The sequence below is a fragment of the Oncorhynchus mykiss genome, chromosome 7 (assembly GCF_057628025.1).
Source record: "Oncorhynchus mykiss isolate SJ-2025 chromosome 7, ASM5762802v1, whole genome shotgun sequence".
NCBI classification, from domain to species: domain Eukaryota; kingdom Metazoa; phylum Chordata; class Actinopteri; order Salmoniformes; family Salmonidae; genus Oncorhynchus; species Oncorhynchus mykiss.
The window spans coordinates 85,388,942-85,402,019 of NC_143028.1; the positions used below are offsets into that span (position 1 = coordinate 85,388,942).

General features: G+C 57.0%; 1 protein-coding gene across 1 annotated transcript in view; it reads left to right on the forward strand.

Annotated features, from left to right (window-relative positions):
* The first annotated feature begins 281 nt into the window (after positions 1-281).
* The window catches only part of efcc1 (EF-hand and coiled-coil domain containing 1), a 90,145-nt gene continuing 77,348 nt past the window's right edge, over positions 282-13,078 (forward strand). Inside the window, exons 1-2 of the mRNA XM_021592126.3 lie at positions 282-1,139; positions 1,382-1,911. Coding sequence (XP_021447801.3) covers positions 441-1,139; positions 1,382-1,911 — 1,229 coding nt within the window. The 5' untranslated portion in view covers positions 282-440. The remainder of the gene's footprint in view (positions 1,140-1,381; positions 1,912-13,078) is intronic.

Genomic DNA, 13,078 nt, shown 5'->3' on the forward strand with positions numbered 1-13,078 from the left:
TAAACCCTATTGTTTCAAATAAGCTACATGTCAGGACCGTTATTATCAGGTCGCAATATGATATTGCACATTGTATTGTATTCTATCCCATTATTTTATTTCATTTTGCTTTCTATTCTATAACATATGATGTGTTCTACTCTGTAGTATAGTGTAATGTAGGCTAGCCTCCTTTAGAATGATGTGAACGTGAAAAGCATACATTTTCTTTCTCTACTTTCGAGGAAACCATTTCAAATGTCGCCCCAGTATATATGTGTTGAGGGGCTGAGCCAAAACTCGCTTCAAAGAAACGCCCTGCGCGCACAGAGAGCTCCTCTGCAGAAATACACTTTTATTCAGTCACGGAAAAGAGAACATGGACACAGGATGCTACAACATGATCACTGATACACAACTTGTTTTCTTCTCATCAATGGATTTGTACTGATTTGAAAAGAATGGATAAAATATTGGTTAAAGATAGTTGCGATCTGTACGGCCGACCCGCCCGCAGGACACAATGGATAGCGAGTACCCTGGCTTACCACTACGGACTGGATCGGGGAGTAGAGAACGAAATTATAGTTCTGGCGACCGGATTGGATCAGTATCTGCAGGAGATCTTCCACCACATGGACTGTACAGGAGATGGGAAGATATCCATGGAGGACTTTAATATTCTGTGTGAGATCTTGGGGTTGAACAAAGACTCTGAGTCGGAGGAGTGTGTGGGGGTCCTGGATAATCTGCCCAGTGAGTTTACCTTCAGGCAGTTCCACGCTAAACTCTGCGGATACTTCAGCACCAAGGCTGGGTCCCAGTATGAGAACGGGAGGTTACTGGTCGGGAAAGACAGCGAGCATATAGAGACTCAGATCCGCCTGAGGATCCCTCTGAGGCGGCGAAAGAAGATGCTATCTCTGGGGACCAGTGGGAGAGAGAGCCGGGGATCGTCACCGAACTCAGATAGACATTTGCCCGGCTGTCGGCAGCTGCGCGCCTCCTGCACCCGGGAGTGTTACGAGGAGATTGTGGCTCTGGAGGAAGCAGAGGAAAGGATAACTAAACTACAGGATGAGAATGCCAGTCTGAGGGAGCTGGTGGAGGATATGAGGGCGGCTCTACAGAGCAGTGATGCCCGCTCCCTGGCACTACAGGTAAGGGTATGAAGATGGGCATCAGTGGTATTGTTATTATTATGTGTTGATGGGAGGCTTTGAGTCTGTAACAAAACATAGCCCTGTAAGGGATCATGAAGTTTTAGAATAGAGACACAGACACTTTCAAATGAATATGTTTATGGGAAAGTTGGCATTGGAAAAGCTATGTTTTAGCAGGCTATTATCCCCCCATCACTGAACTGGCCATAGCCTACTGTTGTCTGTCTGTCCCCTCCCAGGTAGGACTGTTGAAGAGCCACTCCAAACACGAATCAGAGGGCGGCTGCTTCATCGCTCATCACAAACTATCTGTCCAGACGACCCACAGCAGCAACAACTGCCATGGGAACACCAAGACCCACAACCTCAGCCACATCAAGACGACCCAAAGCAGCAATCCCAGCAGCCAGCATGACCCCAGCAAGTACTCTAGCCTGAAGACCAGTAGCCAGTACACTAGCCTGCAGAGCCTCCTCCATGAGATTGACCCGATCCACAGCTCTCGGAATGGCCAGGTGGAGGAGGCCATTCTGTTTAATAAAAAGCTGGAGCAAGAGCTGAGGTCGTCGCGGGAGACAGTGTCGGAGTTAGAGGGGTGTAACAGGCAACTGCAGGTGGAGCAGGGGGACATGAGGAGGAAGGTGGAGGATGCCCGTCAGGCGCTGGTCAGTGGAATGGGGAAGGTCAAAGAGCTGGAGGCTAAAGCCAGCAGAGTACCAGTCCTACAGAGACACATCCAACAGCTGGAGCAGGAGATCCTCTACTACAGGTTAACACGACTGTACCTTCAGGAAAAAAACTTCAGTTACTCTACATGTTATTCCTCTACTATAGGTCCAGTTCTACCTAGGTGAATGAGTCTGGTGTAGTGGTGGTGGAGTGACAACTATAGGAGTCTGGTGTAGAGGTGGTGGGGTGGCCTCTATAGGAGACTGGTATAGTGGTGGTGGGGTGGCCTCTATAGGAGTCTGGTGTAGAGGTGGTGGGGTGTCCTTTATAGGAGTCTGGTGTAGTGGTGGTGGGGGGGGTGGCCTCTATAGGAGTCTGGTGTAGTGGTGGTGGGGTGGTGGTGGGGTGTCCTCTATAGGAGTCTGGTGTAGTGGTGGTTGGGGGGTGGCCTCTATAGGAGTCTGGTGTAGTGGTGGTGGGGTGAACTCTATAGCAGTGTGGTATAGTGGTGGTGGGGTGGCCTCTATAGGAGGCTGATATAGTGGTGGTAGGGTGGCCTCTATTGGAGTCTGGTGTAGTGGTGGTGGGGGGGTGGCCTCTATAGGAGTCTGGTGTAGTGGTGGTGGGGTGGCCTCTATAGGAGTCTGGTGTAGTGGTGGTGGGGCGGTGGCCTCTATAGGAGTCTGGTGTAGTGGTGGTGGGGTGGCCTCTATAGGAGTCTGGTGTAGTGGTGGTGGGGTGGCCTCTATAGGAGACTGGTATAGTGGTGGTGGGGTGGCCTCTATAGGAGTCTGGTGTAGTGGTGGTGGGGTGGGGGTGGGTTTGCCCCTATAGGAGTCTGGTGTAGTGGTGGTGGGGTGGCCTCTATAGGAGTCTGGTGTAGTGGTGGTGGGGGGGTGGCCTCTATAGGAGTCTGGTGTAGTGGTGGTGGGGTGGCCTCTATAGGAGTCTGGTGTAGTGGGGGTGGGGTGTCCTCTATAGGAGTCTGGTGTAGTGCTGGTGGGGTGGCCTCTATAGGAGTCTGGTGTAGTGGTGGTGGGGTGGCCCCTATAGGAGTCTGGTGTGGTGGTGGTGGGGTGGCCTCTATAGGAGTCTGGTGTGGTGGTTTTGTGGTGGCCTCTATAGGAGTCTGGTGTAGTGGTGGTGGGGCGGTGGCCTCTATAGGAGTCTGGTGTAGTGGTGGTGGTGTGGCCTCTATAGGAGTCTCGTGTAGTGGTGGTGGGGTGGCCTCTATAGGAGTCTGGTGTGGTGGTTTTGTGGTGGCCTCTATAGGAGTCTGGTGTAGTGGTGGTGGGGCGGTGGCCTCTATAGGAGTCTGGTGTAGTGGTGGTGGTGTGGCCTCTATAGGAGTCTCGTGTAGTGGTGGTGGGGTGGCCTCTATAGGAGTCTGGTATAGTGGTGGTGGGGTGGCCTCTATAGGAGTCTGGTGTAGTGGTGGTGGGGTGGCCTCTATAGGAGTCTGGTGTAGTGGTGGTGGGGTGGCCTCTATAGGAGTCTGGTGTAGTGGTGGTGGGGGGTCCCTATAGGAGTCTGGTGTAGTGGTGGTGGGGTGGCCCCTATAGGAGTATGGTGGTGGGGTGGTGGTGGGGTGGCCCTATAGGAGTCTAGTGTAGTGTGTAGTGGTGGTGGTGGGGTGGCCCTATAGGAGTCTAGTGTAGTGTGTAGTGGTGGTGGTGGGGTGGCCTCTATAGGAGTCTGGTGTAGTGGTGGTGGGGTGGCCCCTATAGGAGTCTGGTGTAGTGGTGGTGGGGTGGTGGTGGGTTTGCCCCTATAGGAGTCTGGTGTGGTGGTGGTGGGGTGGCCTCTATAGGAGTCTGGTGTAGTGGTGGTGGGGTGGCCCCTATAGGAGTCTGGTGTAGTGGTGGTGGGGTGGCCTCTATAGGAGTCTGGTGTAGTGCTGGTGGGGTGGCCTCTATAGGAGTCTGGTGTAGTGGTGGTGGGGTGGCCCCTATAGGAGTCTGGTGTGGTGGTGGTGGGGTGGCCTCTATAGGAGTCTGGTGTGGTGGTTTTGTGGTGGCCTCTATAGGAGTCTGGTGTAGTGGTGGTGGGGCGGTGGCCTCTATAGGAGTCTGGTGTAGTGGTGGTGGTGTGGCCTCTATAGGAGTCTCGTGTAGTGGTGGTGGGGTGGCCTCTATAGGAGTCTGGTGTGGTGGTTTTGTGGTGGCCTCTATAGGAGTCTGGTGTAGTGGTGGTGGGGCGGTGGCCTCTATAGGAGTCTGGTGTAGTGGTGGTGGTGTGGCCTCTATAGGAGTCTCGTGTAGTGGTGGTGGGGTGGCCTCTATAGGAGTCTGGTATAGTGGTGGTGGGGTGGCCTCTATAGGAGTCTGGTGTAGTGGTGGTGGGGTGGCCTCTATAGGAGTCTGGTGTAGTGGTGGTGGGGTGGCCTCTATAGGAGTCTGGTGTAGTGGTGGTGGGGGGTCCCTATAGGAGTCTGGTGTAGTGGTGGTGGGGTGGCCCCTATAGGAGTATGGTGGTGGGGTGGTGGTGGGGTGGCCCTATAGGAGTCTAGTGTAGTGTGTAGTGGTGGTGGTGGGGTGGCCCTATAGGAGTCTAGTGTAGTGTGTAGTGGTGGTGGTGGGGTGGCCTCTATAGGAGTCTGGTGTAGTGGTGGTGGGGTGGCCCCTATAGGAGTCTGGTGTAGTGGTGGTGGGGTGGTGGTGGGTTTGCCCCTATAGGAGTCTGGTGTGGTGGTGGTGGGGTGGCCTCTATAGGAGTCTGGTGTAGTGGTGGTGGGGTGGCCCCTATAGGAGTCTGGTGTAGTGGTGGTGGGGTGGCCTCTATAGGAGTCTGGTGTAGTGGTGGTGGGGTGGCCTCTATAGGAGTCTGGTGTAGTGGTGGTGGGGGGCCCCTATAGGAGTCTGGTGTAGTGGTGGTGGGGTGGCCCCTATAGGAGTATGGTGTAGTGGTGGTGGGGTGGTGGTGGGGTGGCCCTATAGGAGTCTGGTGTAGTGGTGGTGGGGTGATGGTGGGGTGGCCCTATAGGAGTCTGGTGTAGTGGTGGTGGGGTGGTGGTGGGATGGCCCTATAGGAGTCTAGTGTAGTGTGTAGTGGTGGGGTGGCCTCTATAGGAGTCTGGTGTAGTGGTGGTGGTGGGGTGGCCCCTATAGGAGTCTGGTGTAGTGGTGGTGAGGTGGCCCCTATAGGAGTCTGGTGTAGTGGTGGAGGGGTGGCCTCTATAGGAGTCTGGTGTAGTGGTGGTGGGGTGGGGGTGGGTTTGCCCCTATAGGAGTCTGGTGTAGTGGTGGTGGGGTGGCCTCTATAGGAGTCTGGTGTAGTGGTGGTGGGGGGGTGGCCTCTATAGGAGTCTGGTGTAGTGGTGGTGGGGTGGCCTCTATAGGAGTCTGGTGTAGTGGGGGTGGGGTGTCCTCTATAGGAGTCTGGTGTAGTGCTGGTGGGGTGGCCTCTATAGGAGGCTGGTATAGTGGTGGTGGGGTGGCCTCTATAGGAGTCTGGTGTAGTGGTGGTGGGGTGGGGGTGGGTTTGCCCCTATAGGAGTCTGGTGTAGTGGTGGTGGGGTGGCCTCTATAGGAGTCTGGTGTAGTGGTGGTGGGGGGGTGGCCTCTATAGGAGTCTGGTGTAGTGGTGGTGGGGTGGCCTCTATAGGAGTCTGGTGTAGTGGGGGTGGGGTGTCCTCTATAGGAGTCTGGTGTAGAGGTGGTGGGGTGTCCTTTATAGGAGTCTGGTGTAGTGGTGGTGGGGGGGTGGCCTCTATAGGAGTCTGGTGTAGTGGTGGTGGGGTGGTGGTGGGGTGTCCTCTATAGGAGTCTGGTGTAGTTGTGGTTGGGGGGTGGCCTCTATAGGAGTCTGGTGTAGTGGTGGTGGGGTGAACTCTATAGCAGTCTGGTATAGTGGTGGTGGGGTGGCCTCTATAGGAGGCTGATATAGTGGTGGTAGGGTGGCCTCTATAGGAGTCTGGTGTAGTGGTGGTGGGGGGGTGGCCTCTATAGGAGTCTGGTGTAGTGGTGGTGGGGTGGCCTCTATAGGAGTCTGGTGTAGTGGTGGTGGGGCGGTGGCCTCTATAGGAGTCTGGTGTAGTGGTGGTGGGGTGGCCTCTATAGGAGTCTGGTGTAGTGGTGGTGGGGTGGCCTCTATAGGAGGCTGGTATAGTGGTGGTGGGGTGGCCTCTATAGGAGTCTGGTGTAGTGGTGGTGGGGTGGGGGTGGGTTTGCCCCTATAGGAGTCTGGTGTAGTGGTGGTGGGGTGGCCTCTATAGGAGTCTGGTGTAGTGGTGGTGGGGGGGTGGCCTCTATAGGAGTCTGGTGTAGTGGTGGTGGGGTGGCCTCTATAGGAGTCTGGTGTAGTGGGGGTGGGGTGTCCTCTATAGGAGTCTGGTGTAGTGCTGGTGGGGTGGCCTCTATAGGAGTCTGGTGTAGTGGTGGTGGGGTGGCCTCTATAGGAGTCTGGTGTAGTGGTGGTGGGGTGGCCCCTATAGGAGTCTGGTGTGGTGGTGGTGGGGTGGCGTCTATAGGAGTCTGGTGTGGTGGTTTTGTGGTGGCCTCTATAGGAGTCTGGTGTAGTGGTGGTGGGGCGGTGGCCTCTATAGGAGTCTGGTGTAGTGGTGGTGGTGTGGCCTCTATAGGAGTCTCGTGTAGTGGTGGTGGGGTGGCCTCTATAGGAGTCTGGTGTGGTGGTTTTGTGGTGGCCTCTATAGGAGTCTGGTGTAGTGGTGGTGGGGCGGTGGCCTCTATAGGAGTCTGGTGTAGTGGTGGTGGTGTGGCCTCTATAGGAGTCTCGTGTAGTGGTGGTGGGGTGGCCTCTATAGGAGTCTGGTATAGTGGTGGTGGGGTGGCCTCTATAGGAGTCTGGTGTAGTGGTGGTGGGGTGGCCTCTATAGGAGTCTGGTGTAGTGGTGGTGGGGTGGCCTCTATAGGAGTCTGGTGTAGTGGTGGTGGGGGGCCCCTATAGGAGTCTGGTGTAGTGGTGGTGGGGTGGCCCCTATAGGAGTATGGTGGTGGGGTGGTGGTGGGGTGGCCCTATAGGAGTCTAGTGTAGTGTGTAGTGGTGGTGGTGGGGTGGCCCTATAGGAGTCTAGTGTAGTGTGTAGTGGTGGTGGTGGGGTGGCCTCTATAGGAGTCTGGTGTAGTGGTGGTGGGGTGGCCCCTATAGGAGTCTGGTGTAGTGGTGGTGGGGTGGTGGTGGGTTTGCCCCTATAGGAGTCTGGTGTGGTGGTGGTGGGGTGGCCTCTATAGGAGTCTGGTGTAGTGGTGGTGGGGTGGCCCCTATAGGAGTCTGGTGTAGTGGTGGTGGGGTGGCCTCTATAGGAGTCTGGTGTAGTGGTGGTGGGGTGGCCTCTATAGGAGTCTGGTGTAGTGGTGGTGGGGGGCCCCTATAGGAGTCTGGTGTAGTGGTGGTGGGGTGGCCCCTATAGGAGTATGGTGTAGTGGTGGTGGGGTGGCCCCTATAGGAGTATGGTGGTGGGGTGGTGGTGGGGTGGCCCTATAGGAGTCTAGTGTAGTGTGTAGTGGTGGTGGTGGGGTGGCCCTATAGGAGTCTAGTGTAGTGTGTAGTGGTGGTGGTGGGGTGGCCTCTATAGGAGTCTGGTGTAGTGGTGGTGGGGTGGCCCCTATAGGAGTCTGGTGTAGTGGTGGTGGGGTGGTGGTGGGTTTGCCCCTATAGGAGTCTGGTGTGGTGGTGGTGGGGTGGCCTCTATAGGAGTCTGGTGTAGTGGTGGTGGGGTGGCCCCTATAGGAGTCTGGTGTAGTGGTGGTGGGGTGGCCTCTATAGGAGTCTGGTGTTGTGGTGGTGGGGTGGCCTCTATAGGAGTCTGGTGTAGTGGTGGTGGGGGGCCCCTATAGGAGTCTGGTGTAGTGGTGGTGGGGTGGCCCCTATAGGAGTATGGTGTAGTGGTGGTGGGGTGGTGGTGGGGTGGTGGTGGGGTGGCCCTATAGGAGTCTGGTGTAGTGGTGGTGGGGTGATGGTGGGGTGGCCCTATAGGAGTCTGGTGTAGTGGTGGTGGGGTGGTGGTGGGATGGCCCTATAGGAGTCTAGTGTAGTGTGTAGTGGTGGGGTGGCCTCTATAGGAGTCTGGTGTAGTGGTGGTGGTGGGGTGGCCCCTATAGGAGTCTGGTGTAGTGGTGGTGTGGCCCCTATAGGAGTCTGGTGTAGTGGTGGTGGGGTGGACTCTATAGGAGGCTGGTATAGTGGTGGTGGGGTGGCCTCTATAGGAGTCTGGTGTAGTGGTGGTGGGGTGGGGGTGGGTTTGCCCCTATAGGAGTCTGGTGTAGTGGTGGTGGGGTGGCCTCTATAGGAGTCTGGTGTAGTGGTGGTGGGGGGGTGGCCTCTATAGGAGTCTGGTGTAGTGGTGGTGGGGTGGCCTCTATAGGAGTCTGGTGTAGTGGGGGTGGGGTGTCCTCTATAGGAGTCTGGTGTAGAGGTGGTGGGGTGTCCTTTATAGGAGTCTGGTGTAGTGGTGGTGGGGGGGTGGCCTCTATAGGAGTCTGGTGTAGTGGTGGTGGGGTGGTGGTGGGGTGTCCTCTATAGGAGTCTGGTGTAGTGGTGGTTGGGGGGTGGCCTCTATAGGAGTCTGGTGTAGTGGTGGTGGGGTGAACTCTATAGCAGTCTGGTATAGTGGTGGTGGGGTGGCCTCTATAGGAGGCTGATATAGTGGTGGTAGGGTGGCCTCTATAGGAGTCTGGTGTAGTGGTGGTGGGGGGGTGGCCTCTATAGGAGTCTGGTGTAGTGGTGGTGGGGTGGCCTCTATAGGAGTCTGGTGTAGTGGTGGTGGGGCGGTGGCCTCTATAGGAGTCTGGTGTAGTGGTGGTGGGGTGGCCTCTATAGGAGTCTGGTGTAGTGGTGGTGGGGTGGCCTCTATAGGAGGCTGGTATAGTGGTGGTGGGGTGGCCTCTATAGGAGTCTGGTGTAGTGGTGGTGGGGTGGGGGTGGGTTTGCCCCTATAGGAGTCTGGTGTAGTGGTGGTGGGGTGGCCTCTATAGGAGTCTGGTGTAGTGGTGGTGGGGGGGTGGCCTCTATAGGAGTCTGGTGTAGTGGTGGTGGGGTGGCCTCTATAGGAGTCTGGTGTAGTGGGGGTGGGGTGTCCTCTATAGGAGTCTGGTGTAGTGCTGGTGGGGTGGCCTCTATAGGAGTCTGGTGTAGTGGTGGTGGGGTGGCCTCTATAGGAGTCTGGTGTAGTGGTGGTGGGGTGGCCCCTATAGGAGTCTGGTGTGGTGGAGGTGGGGTGGCCTCTATAGGAGTCTGGTGTGGTGGTTTTGTGGTGGCCTCTATAGGAGTCTGGTGTAGTGGTGGTGGGGCGGTGGCCTCTATAGGAGTCTGGTGTAGTGGTGGTGGTGTGGCCTCTATAGGAGTCTCGTGTAGTGGTGGTGGGGTGGCCTCTATAGGAGTCTGGTGTGGTGGTTTTGTGGTGGCCTCTATAGGAGTCTGGTGTAGTGGTGGTGGGGCGGTGGCCTCTATAGGAGTCTGGTGTAGTGGTGGTGGTGTGGCCTCTATAGGAGTCTTGTGTAGTGGTGGTGGGGTGGCCTCTATAGGAGTCTGGTATAGTGGTGGTGGGGTGGCCTCTATAGGAGTCTGGTGTAGTGGTGCTGGGGTGGCCTCTATAGGAGTCTGGTGTAGTGGTGGTGGGGTGGCCTCTATAGGAGTCTGGTGTAGTGGTGGTGGGGGGCCCCTATAGGAGTCTGGTGTAGTGGTGGTGGGGTGGCCCCTATAGGAGTATGGTGGTGGGGTGGTGGTGGGGTGGCCCTATAGGAGTCTAGTGTAGTGTGTAGTGGTGGTGGTGGGGTGGCCCTATAGGAGTCTAGTGTAGTGTTTAGTGGTGGTGGTGGGGTGGCCTCTATAGGAGTCTGGTGTAGTGGTGGTGGGGTGGCCCCTATAGGAGTCTGGTGTAGTGGTGGTGGGGTGGTGGTGGGTTTGCCCCTATAGGAGTCTGGTGTGGTGGTGGTGGGGTGGCCTCTATAGGAGTCTGGTGTAGTGGTGGTGGGGTGGCCCCTATAGGAGTCTGGTGTAGTGGTGGTGGGGTGGCCTCTATAGGAGTCTGGTGTAGTGGTGGTGGGGTGGCCTCTATAGGAGTCTGGTGTAGTGGTGGTGGGGGGCCCCTATAGGAGTCTGGTGTAGTGGTGGTGGGGTGGCCCCTATAGGAGTATGGTGTAGTGGTGGTGGGGTGGTGGTGGGGTGGTGGTGGGGTGGCCCTATAGGAGTCTGGTGTAGTGGTGGTGGGGTGATGGTGGGGTGGCCCTATAGGAGTCTGGTGTAGTGGTGGTGCGGTGGTGGTGGGATGGCCCTATAGGAGTCTAGTGTAGTGTGTAGTGGTGGGGTGGCCTCTATAGGAGTCTGGTGTAGTGGTGGTGGTGGGGTGGCCCCTATAGGAGTCTGGTGTAGTGGTGGTGAGGTGGCCCCTATAGGAGTCTGGTGTAGTGGTGGTGGGGTGGACTCTATAGGAGGCTGGTATAGTGGTGGTGGGGTGGCCTCTATAGGAGTCTGGTGTAGTGGTGGTGGGGTGGGGGTGGGTTTGCCCCTATAGGAGTCTGGTGTAGTGGTGGTGGGGTGGCCTCTATAGGAGTCTGGTGTAGTGGTGGTGGGGGAGTGGCCTCTATAGGAGTCTGGTGTAGTGGTGGTGGGGTGGCCTCTATAGGAGTCTGGTGTAGTGGGGGTGGGGTGTCCTCTATAGGAGTCTGGTGTAGTGCTGGTGGGGTGGGCTCTATAGGAGTCTGGTGTAGTGGTGGTGGGGTGGTCTCTATAGGAGTCTGGTGTAGTGGTGGTGGGGTGGCCCATATAGCAGTCTGGTGTGGTGGTGGTGAGGTGGCCTCTATAGGAGTCTGGTGTGGTGGTTTTGTGGTGGCCTCTATAGGAGTCTGGTGTAGTGGTGGTGAGGCGGTGGCCTCTATAGGAGTCTGGTGTAGTGGTGGTGGTGTGGCCTCTATAGGAGTCTCGTGTAGTGGTGGTGGGGTGGCCTCTATAGGAGTCTGGTGTGGTGGTTTTGTGGTGGCCTCTATAGGAGTCTGGTGTAGTGGTGGTGGGGCGGTGGCTTCTATAGGAGTAAGGTGTAGTGGTGGTGGTGTGGCCTCTATTGGAGTCTCGTGTAGTGGTGGTGGGGTGGCCTCTATAGGAGTCTGGTGTAGTGGTGGTGGGATGGCCCTATAGGAGTCTAGTGTAGTGTGTAGTGGTGGGGTGGCCTCTATAGGAGTCTGGTGTAGTGGTGGTGGTGGGGTGGCCCCTATAGGAGTCTGGTGTAGTGGTGGTGGTGGGGTGGCCCCTATAGCAGTCTGGTGTGGTGGTGGTGGGGTGGCCTCTATAGGAGTCTGGTGTGGTGGTTTTGTGGTGGCCTCTATAGGAGTCTGGTGTAGTGGTGGTGGGGCGGTGGCCTCTATAGGAGTCTGGTGTAGTGGTGGTGGTGTGGCCTCTATAGGAGTCTCGTGTAGTGGTGGTGGGGTGGCCTCTATAGGAGTCTGGTGTGGTGGTTTTGTGGTGGCCCCTATAGGAGTCTGGTGTAGTGGTGGTGGTGGGGTGGCCTCTATAGGAGTCTGGTGTAGTGGTGGTGGTGGGGTGGCCCCTATAGGAGTCTGGTGTAGTGGTGGTGGTGTGGCCTCTATAGGAGTCTGGTGTAGTGGTGGTGGGGTGGTCTCTATAGGAGTCTGGTGGGGTGGTGGTGGGGTGGCCTCTATAGGAGTCTGGTGTAGTGGTGGTGAGGTGGCCCCTATAGGAGTCTGGTGTAGTGGTGGTGGGGTGGACTCTATAGGAGTCTGGTGTAGTGGTGGTGGGGTGGCCTCTATAGGAGTCTGGTGTAGTGGTGGTGGGGTGGCCTCTATAGGAGTCTGGTGTAGTGATGGTGGGGTGGCCTCTATAGGAGTCTGGTGTAGTGGTGGTGGGGTGGTGGTGTGTTTGCCCCTATAGGAGTCTGGTGTGGTGGTGGTGGGGTGGCCTCTATAGGAGTCTAGTGTAGTGGTGGTGGGGTGGTCTCTATAGGAGTCTGGTGTAGTGGTGGCCTCTATAGGAGTCTGGTGTAGTGGTGGTGGGGTGGCCTCTATAGGAGGCTGGTGTAGTGGTGGTGGGGTGGCCTCTATAGGAGTCTGGTTTAGTGGTGGTGGGGGGCCCCTATAGGAGTCTGGTGTAGTGGTGGTGGGGTGGCCCCTATAGGAGTATGGTGTAGTGGTGGTGGGGTGGTGGTGGGGTGGCCCTATAGGAGTCTGGTGTAGTGGTGGTGGGGTGGTGGTGGGATGGCCCTACAGGAGTCTAGTGTAGTGTCTAGTGGTGGTGGTGGGGTGACCTCTATAGGAGTCTGGTGTAGTGGTGGTGGTGGGGTGGCCCCTATAGGAGTCTGGTGTAGTGGTGGTGGTGGGGTGGCCCCTATAGGAGTCTGGTGTAGTGGTGGTGGGGTGGCCTCTATAGGAGTCTGGTGTAGTGGTGGTGGGGTGGCCTCTATAGGAGTCTGGTGTAGTGGTGGTGGGGTGGCCTCTATAGGAGTCTGGTGTAGTGGTGGTGGGGTGGCCTCTATAGGAGTCTGGTGTAGTGGTGGTGGGGTGGCCTCTATAGGCGTCTGGTGTAGTGGTGGTGGGGTGGTGGTGGGTTTGCCCCTATAGGAGTCTGGTGTGGTGGTGGTGGGGTGGCCTCTATATGAGTCTGGTGGGGTGGTGGTGGGGTGGCCTCTATAGGAGTCTGGTGTAGTGGTGGTGGGGTGGCCTCTATAGGAGTCTGGTGTAGTGGTGGTGAGGTGGCCCCTATAGGAGTCTGGTGTAGTGGTGGTGGGGTGGACTCTATAGGAGTCTGGTGTAGTGGTGGTGGGGTGGCCTCTATAGGAGTCTGGTGTAGTGGTGGTGGGGTGGCCTCTATAGGAGTCTGGTGTAGTGGTGGTGGGGTGGTGGTGGGTTTGCCCCGATAGGAGTCTGGTGTGGTGGTGGTGGGGTGGCCTCTATAGGAGTCTGGTGTAGTGGTGGTGGGGTGGCCCCTATAGGAGTCTGGTGTAGTGGTGGTGGGTTGGCTTCTATAGGAGTCTGGTGTAGTGGTGGTGGGGTGGCCTCTATAGGAGTCTGGTGTAGTGGTGGTGGGGTGGCCTCTATAGGAGTCTGGTGTAGTGGTGGTGGGGTGGTATCTATAGGAGTCTGGTGTGTTGGTGGTGGTGTGGCCCCTATAGGAGTCTGGTGTAGTGGTGGTGGGGTGGTCTCTATAGGAGTCTGGTGTAGTGGTGGTGGGGTGGCCCCTATAGGAGTCTGGTGTAGTGGTGGTGGTGGGGTGTCCTCTATAGGAGCCTGGTGTAGTGGTGGTGGGGTGGTCTCTATAGGAGTCTGATGTAGTGGTGGTGGGGTTGCCTCTATAGGAGTCTG